The sequence below is a fragment of the Microtus pennsylvanicus genome, chromosome 7 (assembly GCF_037038515.1).
Source record: "Microtus pennsylvanicus isolate mMicPen1 chromosome 7, mMicPen1.hap1, whole genome shotgun sequence".
NCBI lineage: Eukaryota > Metazoa > Chordata > Mammalia > Rodentia > Cricetidae > Microtus > Microtus pennsylvanicus.
In genome coordinates this window covers 85,157,867-85,170,149 of record NC_134585.1, presented here as the reverse complement: position 1 = coordinate 85,170,149, position 12,283 = coordinate 85,157,867, and the positions used below count along the sequence as shown (strand labels likewise).

At 37.6% G+C, this 12,283-nt stretch overlaps 1 protein-coding gene across 2 annotated transcripts in view; it reads left to right on the top strand.

Moving 5' to 3' along the window:
• Positions 1-11,753, top strand: part of Cxxc4 (CXXC finger protein 4) — a 27,752-nt gene extending 15,999 nt beyond the window's left edge. For both annotated transcript variants that reach the window (XM_075981291.1, XM_075981290.1), the window contains one exon: positions 7,848-11,753. In XM_075981291.1, the coding sequence (XP_075837406.1) occupies positions 7,848-7,892 (45 nt within the window). In that variant the 3' untranslated portion in view covers positions 7,893-11,753. The remainder of the gene's footprint in view (positions 1-7,847) is intronic.
• Positions 11,754-12,283: the final 530 nt, after the last annotated feature.

Below are 12,283 nucleotides of genomic sequence, written 5' to 3'. Positions count from 1 at the left end.
ACTATTAATTTTCTCTAAGAGTTGCTGTGTTTGCACAAAGATGTAGAAAAACCCATGAGTATTTCCTGAGGATGAACTTGAACATATAGACTGGAGTATTCTGGAATGTGGTGATATTCTGATGTCAAGGTCGTGGAATCCTTCTTGTGTGTATCCTCTTAGCGTACGTGAACTCAAATATCTTTTCAGTAATTGAGGACACATGTAAAAACTTGAACAATTAAATTAAATTAATTCTTGGCCTTATGTTATTTATTTTAATAACATAAAAGATGGAGATGAAGAAAGATGAAGAAGTCAGAATAATTGTGAACATGCTTTGTGTTAAGTTGAGAGCTGAGAGGAGGAAAACATATTGGGAGAGCCAGGCTACCAAGTACTCATGGTGTTCTTGGGAGCATGCTTCTAACCGAGTGAACTGTTTTGGTGATGACATCTAATTGGTGGAACTACTTATAATTAATGTTCTTTGAGTTCCTCTGAACAATTTAGGCTCATAATACCCTCGAGAGGTTCTGGGCTGGGTCTGTGTCGGTGGCTCAGTGTTACCTGAGGAGACATTAAGTGACATGCAAGTGACCTCAGTCAAAACATTACTCATGTTTCACTTTTATATAATATCAAACAATAAATATCTCTCCAGAACCCAGGCCAATAGAAATGACAATACCATAAGTAAGATGGGCTATGGATGATAATTTTAACTATTGCATTTTATTCTAATAAACTTTAGAGGTTCAAGTCTAGCCTTGATAGCTTAAACATCTTAAGTACTGTAAGTGATCCACAGTTTTCTCATGATTATACAAATAGCTCTTCTTGTTTTCAGTAAAAGAATGGTGAGCTTGATAAAAACCCACAGTTGCAACAAAAATTTACCCCACATTTCAAAATTCTTCAACAACTTCATCAGGTTTTTTGTTGTTGTTGTTGTTTTGTTTTTTGAGACAGGGTTTCTCTGTGACTTTGGAGCCTGTCCTGGAACTAGCTTTTGTAGACCAGGCTGGTCTCGAACTCACAGAGATCCGTCTGCCTCTGCCTCCCGAGTGCTGGGATTAAAGGCGTGTACCACCATCGCCTGGCCCTTCATCAGTTTTTTAAATAACTAATTTCACCTAGAGGCAATAGTTCAGACAGGAATGAGCAGAGTAGCAGCGGGGAGAGACTGGATTATTAAACTATCAGTGTGTGTGTACCCAGAAATATACTCTAAGCCAATAGCCAGATGTATTGATTTGGACCCATACTCTAATATAAGCTTGTGGATTTATAAATAACATTCTGTACACTTAAACTATAAACAGTAGAGCTTATATTTCATTAACCTAACTTTATACATTTATTGGTGTGAGGTATTTTCATATAGCCCAGGTTGGCCTCTAACTGTAGCCTGAGATCACCTTGCATTCCAGCTCCTCCTGCCTACACTTCCAAAATGCTGAGGTGCACACCGCTATGGCCAGCTAAATTTTGCAGTTAGATTGAAGTTATTATATGCAATTATTTTTGAAAAATATTCTTTATGAAAAATACTTTTAAAAATCTGTGGGCCATTTAAAAAATGACCTGTTTCTCTACAACATGATGCTGTTGTATCATGGTGGTTTATTTCTTTCCGAGAACATTTTTGTCACTGAAATACTCATTTGTGTCACAATAAGTTACTCATTTGTTGGGCTGTTGTGGTTTTAACTATTTTTTTAACCAAATTTAATTATATAGTATTTATCTAGAGTCACATCTAAAGAAGTTAGTTGTATTAGCTACAAGGGATAGAAAGTGTATTGACTTTGGGTTCATGGAATCCATGTGTCATCCCCCCACCCACTCCATGGCTCTTGAAGTAAATGTCTCTCAACCCTGCTTCCCTAACTCTGCCACCATATGCTCTTAGCCTGGTTTGCCTTCTAACGTCACCTCACCTTGGTGGTGGTAGTAAGGGTGGTGCTACCGATATAGGTAGGAAGGCAAAGCAAGAGACTCATTCCCAAGGTAGGAAGAGTATAGGAGCAACACCCATGGGAATGGAGCCCGAGAACGCCAGTGCTAGTTCTTCCCCGGTTCTCAGTTTCAAATGTCAGATTGTCAAGTTAGAAGCCAGGAAGGGTGAATGCATCTTATAATCACCTGTTCTTTATTTAGTGCCTGTCCTTTAGCTATTACCAGCTAGTGGTATATTGCATTAGTTTTTATTTACATCTAAATATTGACCAAAATAAGGCTTCATTATGTCAACTAGAGATGTGCTAAATGAGTCAACTGTGAGAGAAATGAATCAGATTTGCTACCCATTATACACACACTGCAGGGGTATTGCCAGGCCCAAAGAAGAAAGGTGAGGTTCAGTTTAAAACTCGAGAGCTGGGAGAGGTGACTGAAGTCTGTAGTCGCAATGCTACACAGGCTGTGGAAGGGGGGTCTTGAGTTTGGGGACAGACTGGGACATGGTGAGACCCTACTTAAAAATACCAAATAAAATAAAAGAAGGAAAAATGATAGAAAGTGAAATCATATTCTAATTCATATATCTTATAGGTTATTTTTACTATGAAGTTTTTTTTGTTTATTAACAGCGCATTTCAAGGCACCACACTGATCACCGATCATAAATTCATAGTTTTCTCATACAATGATCATGCTCTAACTATACTTCCTAGTGGCTCTATAGTAGTAAACTATGCTGTGTTATAGTATAATATTAAAATGAAAGCATAAAAGACATTTTTGTTCAAATCTAGGGAAATAGTCAGCTTTGCTAGGTCTCATTTTACACCACAACTATTCAAAGATTTTTTATTTATATATAAACATATATTATGGTATATTTTCATATCGATGGTATTGTACATGCAATACAATGTCTCATACCTCAAAGCAGATTTTGAAATTTGTTAGGAAGAAGTTCAATGTATGTAATGGTATTTTAATGGTATTTTATAGATCCAATCAGAAAAAAGGGGAATTTTTTATTGCCAAGAATCCCTTTGCTTTTGTTCATCCAAAAAAATTCTAAAGTTGAGAAGTTTTATTTAAAGCTAGAAACACACACACACGCACACACACACACGCACACACACACACATGCACACACACACACAAACACACATGCACACACACACATGCACACATGCACGCACACAAACACACATGCACAAACACACATACACACACACACACACAAACACACATGCACACACACAAACACACATGCACACACACAAACACACATGCACACACACAAACACACATGCACACACACATGCACACACAAACACACATGCGCACACACATGCACACACGCATGCACACACACGCATGCACACACATACACACACAAACACACATGCACACACACATGCACACACACATGCACACACACATGCACACACACATGCACACACACACACATGCACACACACACATGCACACACACACATGCACACACACATGCACACACACACATGCACACACACACACATGCACACACACATGCACACACACACACACAGTCAAATGCAGAAAGACAGCAGTGGGAGTATATTGCCTTTTGTCTTACTCATTTCTTACTCATTTATGTAATTTTTAATTCAGGTTTTCAGGGATTCAATAATTTCTTTAAGTTGTGGTGCTATTATGTAGGCTTAAATATAGCAAAGATTTCAAAATTCAAGGTCTAAGATGCCTTTGAATCTAAGAAACTCGTGGTGGCTTTCACACCCCAGAAGGTCCCAAAACAGGTTTTATTGGCTCTGGTCAGCCTGAAATTCCTTTGACTTTGTCTGGAAAAGATTTTTCATTCACAATATGGGAATCAAAAAATGATTTGGTGATGTGTGTTCCCTTAAGAGTCACCAACCAATAAGAACACGGATAATTATTTTTTAATCAATGCAAGGATAATATTATTCTCAAATTCTAGCTCTGTAAAATCATGCGTAGACCTACCCTGATTCACAGTCAAATTGTGAAGGCCCAGGTGAATCGTGGGAATCTCTGTTTTAGAAAGTAATGCAAACAAACACTGGCAAATTATTTAACACTCTCAGCTGAAAGTTGTAATGCCATCGCTGAATCTCAAATAGAACGTTATGCATTCTGAGGTGAATCGCAGTGCCAAAGCTCATCTTTAATTTGGTCTTTGAAACCTCAGATCTAATGTCATTAAGAAGTTTTAAATATACTGTGATAAATACCAATACATTCACATCTCTCCGTGGCATCTAGATCAAAAATGACTAACCTCCACAGTCTCGCTTGCTTGCACAGTTTCGGGTGCTCCACTTGTCTCTTCCAGGGGGTGAATTTTCCTTCATCTGCACATACTTCTAACAGGAATGTGCAGGTAATCGCTTGACCCGAAGACACTAAGGTACCAGTGGTCACTTGACAGGTGCCAAAAAAGAGAAACCTTCTTAAATTCTCAAAGCAGAACTTGGGGCGTTTGTGTTATTCGAGGCTGTTTTGTTCGCTCTTCATTAGTCAGTTAGCAGAAATTTATACTGAAGTACATTTCACCAGAGACCATATTTACTGTAGCTTTGTAGGTGAACGTAAACTGTATTTGGAGTTACATTCATCCTGTTATTCCATCGTTGAAGGACATTCCTTTGCTTTGAAGCATTACTTATGAGATAAACACACGCCCTTCTTTCAAGCTTGAAGGTCATTTTCTATCTGACCTCTGTCAGAAGAATTCTTTGCAGCATGCTTTATAGCAATGCCAGGGAGAGGGACAGTGCCGTGGGGTGGGGACATACAGACCTCTCCCCAGGCCCCTTGGGAGCCAGGCTTCTGACACCTGCATAAGTAGTGAAGGCTGCTTTAAAGAACGTGATCAACACCATTCTGTTCGTTACCTCCCGCCCCATTTCCTTCCAGGGCAATCTGGTCCTCCTGTCACTCAGGATAACTATCCCTTGCTAGCATCACCGAGATCGACAGTCATAGTAATCTTATCAGGAGTGCGATTCCCCAGCTGGGACCTTGAATTTATCTAACTTGGAGGTAGCTGGTGAGGGCATCTAATCCCCTGTGTTGATGTGCTGAGCTTCCAAACAATTCACAGTGGTCCTCTTACTGAAGATGACCTCGTTAGTTGACAAAGTCAGGAAGACGTGTATCCAAATGCGACAGACTAATTAGAAACCTCTGATTTAGCTCGTATGAAATCAGGGTTGCTTCTAGCTGTTTGTAGATAACTCAGCCTCACCCTCAAGTAAATTTCCAGTGAGCCAAATGAAAACTGGACAATATGTTAGAGGTGACAGTCGCAGTAACCCCTAGACACTAAAGAGTTTTGCTGACTTTTTAATCCTAAAATAAAGCTGATAGGGAAATCGTAAGTTTCTAGAAAATATTTGATAATGTGTTTCAGTTATTGCACAGGTAGTTTTCTTATGTCTTTTAGATGATTCCTTAACCATTTTTCTTTTTAAGTTTCATGACTTCAAAGATCTTAATGTGAAGAAAAGCCATTTTAAAAACTTTGCTGCTTACCGTCCCCATCCCCCTGGCTGGGGCTGCCTTCTGACCTCCCTACAATGCACAGTGCTATAACAGAAGAGCATCTCTGGGGTGCTAGTTTATGGCAGAGCCCATCACTACAGAAACCGCGCTTCGCTTCTCTCATGTCTCCTCCTGTTTGATGAATTCTTAGTGCTGGCAAGCACTGAGAGAGGACCATCTTTTCCCTACAAAACTGACCTTTGACTCTAGGTGGCGTTTTCAAAGCTTGCTTTCACTAAATAGTGCAAATAAAATTGAGTAGCAGGAAGGGCTAAAGGAAGTTATAAAATAGATTTAAAAGGATATCTAAGGCATAAGGACTCAGCTCGTTTAAAAAACGTCCTCTGTACTTTTTCTGTTTATCTTCATAAACATATCTGTTTATCAAGATACAGGATTGCATAAGTATATATTTATAAACTTGTTTCCAGTTGGCATCTGAGAGTAAGTTGGCATCTCTGTCACACATATACACATAAATGTGAATACATATGAATATATATGCACATGTTTATTTTTCATATGAGAATCTGAGTGTAGATATATAATTGCATGGATACACTTGATTCTAATGTATCTTGTTAAAAATGACTACATTTTTTTTATAAATAAACTTACTTATATAGGTTTTATTTTTAGCTGGCATCAGAAAGCAAGGTGGCATCTGGTAGAACTTTTCAGTTTTCATTTCCTGCGTGTGTGTGTGTGTGTGTGTGTGTGTGTGTGTGTGTGTGTGTGCGTGCCATGTGAGTGCCTATGCAAAGTATGAATGTTAGAATGGGTATGTTGTGTTTCTTATTGCTTTGTGTATTTCCTTCAGTAATGACGAAGTAAAAGTAACTAGAATTATAATTATTACATGTAATATTCAAAGGCTGAATTTAGAAAGCAGTTAAGGAGTTTTTTTCACAAACAACCAAATGATGGGGGGGGGCAGTATTTATAGTGAGCTGGCGAGCACAAAACCAATTAAACCATCAGTAAAGGAGTCAAGACCCAGTATAATAGGTGCTATTTTATTGGGTATAGTAGACCTTTTTGTGCTCTGAGAAGTTACAGTTTAGTGCTTTTTATATATGCATGCAAATTTGAATTATGTGATTTATAGTAAATTAATTTGCCTTAGTTGAAGTTTTGGTTGTTCTTGAGAGCAGTTTTTAAAAACAATTGCAAGTGCCAACGATACAAATGGAATTTGCCTTCCAAAACTTATTCGCTTAAACTTCTTTTTTTAACAATATTTGAATATAGGCTTAAGCTCCAGATCTAAGACAAAAAAAAGTCCCTTGGAATAAAGTAAGATACACCCAAGAACATGAGCTTGGGATTCTCAAAGGAGAGTAGTTTAAAGACTGACTGATAGGCACTAGGTTAATAAAGATTTTTATTTTCAGTTAACATTTTTATGAAAAGAGAACAACAACCAAATTATTTATGTATGAGAAAGAAAGTCAAAGTCAACATCCATTATTAGAGCCTTGTGTACTATCACTTTTCATTGTATTCTATTTGGAAATTCAAGTACTATGAACATTCTCTTAAGATATATATAGCCACATGCACGTACACACACACGCACACACACACACACACACACACATATACACACACAGTGTGGATGGATGGCTGGTAACATCCATTTAGCATTTCAGTTTGCCACAATAAAGAAATAATTCACTCAGTTCTGACGTTAATCTTGCATAGATTGAATATGTATGTATTTGCCACAACTTTGTACATAAAATTTCAGGTTACTGCCTGCTGACATACTTGTTAGTGTAATGGGTGGAATAATTTTGTCATAGTCGCTTTGGCTGTATAACAGGCTTATATGTAGCGCACTGAAGATAGCATGCATGGCCTGTCATGAATTTTTGCGATAGCTAAGATAATATAAATGAAGATCATGAAAGATCTATTTCCTAGGCATGATGAGAATGTGCCATTTCTGTGTAGACAAACAAGATGATCAACTGAAACGGATGTGGCTTTTCTATGAGGGAGCTACCGGGTTTACATACAGTTGCTCTTCCTAATGGTTAATACCTTGAAACTTCCATTTATTCTGATCACTACATATGTCACAGGATGCATTTCCTGTGGCTTAGTATATAATGTGTTTCAGTCATTTCAATCAGTATTAATTTAATTTGTATTAAATTGAATAGTATGATTTTTATATTTTAAGGTCGAAAGTTTTCTCTTTTACTGTATGTTGCTGCAATGTTCTCATGTTGTGTATGGTTGACTAAAATTATTGCTGAAGTGTAAAGGAGAAAAATCTAATATTATATTGACATGGAAAGAAAGCTTAACCTGTTTTCTTGCTCTTTTTTTTATAGAGAACACCTGTTCCCAGCGCTGAAGCATTCCGGTGGTTCTTTTAAAGCAGTAGTGTATCTTATTTTCAAGGCATTTGGAAACGAAGGGCAAACTAATGTCTTGTTTTAAGAAACCACTTAGTCCACCATTGAAGAAAATATCCAGAAATTATTTTCATTTTATGTATAGGGGTTTCTTCAAAAAAACAAGAGGAAAAGAAAAGAAAAAAAGACATAAAATTAACAGGGAAGCTTGGGGAATTGGCCAGTCTATTTACTTTCAATACACTGATTCTTCCTTTGATGTAATTCAGCTATACTAGTGAAGTTGTTGTCTATTTTGAAAGTGGCTGTAAAAAGAAAAAAAAATAAGTTTGGGTAACCCCCGACTGTAAAATCATGTATCTTTGCAAAGGACATATCTATACTTCATTTTCAAATATATGTGATTCAGTACTGTAAACTGTACAGATAGCAGCTTGTATTTTGTGTGTTTAGACACAAGGAGACAATCATGTCTGAGCATCTATGGAGATTAACAGTTTGTACACAACAATATGGTTCTGCAAGTTAAATCTGGAGCAATAAATTTTAGCTTTAAATATTTTTGCCAGTGGTTTGTAGAAGCAGCAGCAACACTGGTGGTAATTCATGCATCTTTCTGTCGAGACTCGGTGGCCGGTTTTACAAGACTAAGAGATAACACTGCATCCAGCATTACCTTCAAATGTGTCAGTGTAAGAGGGAAAGCTACTGTGAAGGTTTCAATGAATCTTTTGAGCACTATATTAGAGTAGTGGTTATGCACTTGCGTTGCTTACAAACGAGCTGTACAGAGGGTATACCCCCAAATACTTAGTGTAGTTGACTTGTTTGGGTTGCACTGTAAGGGGAGTACTCAGAATAGTTGGGAAATGCAGAATCAGTTGTATAAATTTTTTAATTAAAAAATTGTTTCCTAGGCCGAAACAGATTATAGAAAGAGACAGTCATGCCTGACAATTTTTTTCCCCTAGCCACACACAGGCTGTCCAAGCTTTTTGGTTATTTGTTTATTCTTTTGCTTTGGGGAGGGGTAGGAAAGATAAAAACAGAAGGGTCTTCAAATGTTTTAATTCCATGTATGACATTGAATGGACAGATTGGAAACAATCCTTGAATGCATCAAAGCCTACTTTAAGGCATGGCTGGGCATATTTTCAAGTTAAAAATAATTAAAGACATTCATTAAAGTGAGGTGGTTTTTTGTTTCTTTATCTTCCTTTCCATAGCCTCTCAGTTGGACGAGTGTTCTTCTCCCAGCCTCTCAGAGGAACACCCACTGCTTCCATTCCCATTCTTATCCCAGGATGCTTTCTTTCCATAAAGCAAGGCCACAGTGAGAGGAATTTCATAAAAGATGAGACAGCTGACCCCCCAGGATGCTTAGAACCCAGGAGCCTCGTCCTGTAAGATTGGGTTTTCCTAGGACAGTTGTGTTTCTTAAAGGACACCTATCCCATTAAAACAAATTATTTTTTTTAAATTAGACTGTAAGGGTCAGTTTCAGGAATAAAACATAGTTTAGTAAAAAACACATGGAATAGCAAACTTGCCGTGTTCTCACGTCTTTGTTCTATCTGCCTGTCAAAGCGGTGAGTGAGAAGGAAAACCACAGAAGGAAGGGTGGTGGTAGCGCAGTGCGGACTTCAGAGTGTAACGTGCTCCGGAATCTTTTAGTTTTGAATAGGAAATGAGATTACATTTTTTTTCTAAAGGCGGGTCAAGTACAGTGTCACTGGGGCACCTTGATGAGAGCAGAGAAGGTTTGTATGACGCCAGTGTGGGGTAGCAGTGGGACGAATGTGCCTAGCTAGCGTACCAACACCTAGTCTGCAGTATGGGCAAGCAGTCTCTGTGAGGAGAATGCACTGTGTATTACACCTGCCTGTGTTTAGAGAAAGGAATGAAATCATCAGAAGCTAAAGTGGGCTGTATATTACTTTTGAGATAGCTTTCTACTCCATGTGTATTCCTTAGAGGGTTGGTGGTTATCATTTCTGATTCTGCTGTAGGACCAATGAGCGCTGTATGAGTTCTTCATTGTCCCATTGTTTCTTTTCTTCTCTCTCTCTCCCTCTGTATTTACGATTTGTATTTTACTTTATTTTTATTTTTGCCAATGTGTTAACTATGAGTATGTGGAGACTTTATTTTCACACGTGAATGGGAAGCTTCCCTTGCATTTGTAAAATGACTACAAATGAAACAAAGTTCTTTTCAGACTGTAGAAGGCACACAATAGGTCCTCATAGCAACATATGGACAGTCAAAAACTCAAGGTGGTATTGCATGTCTTGATGTATTCTGTTTTTTAGACTTTTTGTTTTGTTTTTTTAAGATAGTGAATATGTGTATTGTAAATGTGTGTTTCATATGGCAGTTCATTTATTTTTAATGAAAGGAATGTGTTACTATAATGAGCGAATGTGTTACTATTATGAGCAGTGTGGCCTTTTTTTTAAAAATTCTTACATTTTGTTATTTACGGTAATACTCTTATGCCACATATTTTTTATATTTTCCCTTAAACTCAGTTTACAAAATGTAGGGTACATATATAGTTCTCACTGGTGATGGTAAAGGAATTATCCTAGATTTCCTCTAGTTTTCTTTCTCAAGTGTCGGTCTACAGACAACTTGTAGCCTTAGGGCAGTGACTTAAAGGTGTGCATTTCCTTATTCCAAAATATCAGTGAAACATAAACCTTTAACGGTTGCTCACTCTATGTTCCATTCTTCATATTAAGGAAATTTGGAAATTAGCCATCAGATTGTAGGTTGTATATATACAACTTAAAAATCACACCTCAGATACTGCTAAGGTTATTAGAGAAATTCACACACACTTGAGTTCAGTCATCAGTGGATGTCTTGTCCTGGCAGCATTTGAGAGAAGCACAGGAGAATATATGGGCTATTGACACCTACTGTACTAAGCAAATGTTCCTCTTAGCTAGCCCTCAGCACTCTGGGAATGTTGTAACGCAGAGCTGCCTTCTCTGACCTTCAGACTAAGGTGAGTGTCTTTCTAGTGGCCTCCATCTGTCCTCATACAAGCAGGGGCATGCTCACAAAGTAGTACTGAATCCATCCATGGGACACAAATAGAATCATCGTTCCCCTAAGATATGCAGATATAAGAAGTCTCCTGGTTGCTTAACCCCCAACCTTCAGTTTCCTTCTGAGCTATCCCAGGGAGTGGAAGACGATGGGCTTGCCATGACTTAATATTAAGTAATCACTAAAAGAAAGAAACGTTCCATCCCTGTCAGAACCCCTGGCATGGACGTTGTGCAATTAGTGCTAAAGCACAGAAAGCCTTGAAGCCGATAGTATCAGTAATCAAAGAATGAAAAGAGGGGCGCACTTAAATGAATGCATGTTTCGGGGTCAAATATGTTGGGCAGAGAGCTGTAGTGGGTCTTTGATCATGGTGAGATTCACAGCAATAGCAAACAGTTGGTTCCATGTAGTAGATAAACGTTTCAGATTTTGCTTTTATTCCATTTGGCGTTTCACACTGAGATCTGTATTCCTAGTGAATGGAGCACAGCTACTGTGTTCCGAGGGATTCCATTTCACGACGGCCAAATAGATATTTCAGGACGTGAGTCTCAAAGTACTCCTTTTCCGGTGTCCTCCCATTCCCAACTGTGCAGTTATCGGTTACATTTTCTAATAGATATTTGTGTAAAGGTGTATGTAAGCGTGTGCAGTTATTTAAAAAAGCAGTTTGGAAAACAGTGTATTTATTGAAGAAAAAAAATCACTTATGGGGCATGTACAAAACTGTAAAAAAATTAAAAATCACTTCAATTTGCCCAGTAAAGTTGTTTTGTGAAATTTCTGTGTTGTTAAATAAAGGATTTTAGTATTCAAAATATCTCCATTTTTCCATGATGAAAATTTTATTTGTGGGATTTAAATTAATGAACACTCAGTTATGAAAATCTAATATTGATTATATGTAAAAGTTTGTTATTCTACATGTGCCCTTATCTCAGTGCTATGATGCTATCTTCAAATCTTTCATAAAATATGCTATTATTGTTCTTTTTGTTCATCCATATCTACCTTAAGTCTGCCTATCTATCATCTATCTATCTATCTGTCTATCTATCTATCTATCTATCTATCTATCTATCTATCTATCTATCTACGTATCTATCCATCCATCTATCCAATTTCCATAAAGAAAAAAGAATATTATGCTTAGGATCTATTTTTCTTTAAAACTTTTAAAGACTAAGTTAAAGATGAACAAATGAACCCTAATTCCCCTCCTCCTCGTTCACTGTAAGCATGCCTAAAGAAAACACCTCAAGCCTTCCTTCTGCCTTGAGTGAAAATCTTTAGTGATTCAGACTCTTGAAGATGTTGTACATGAAGAACTATGGCACATGGGATTGTGTCTC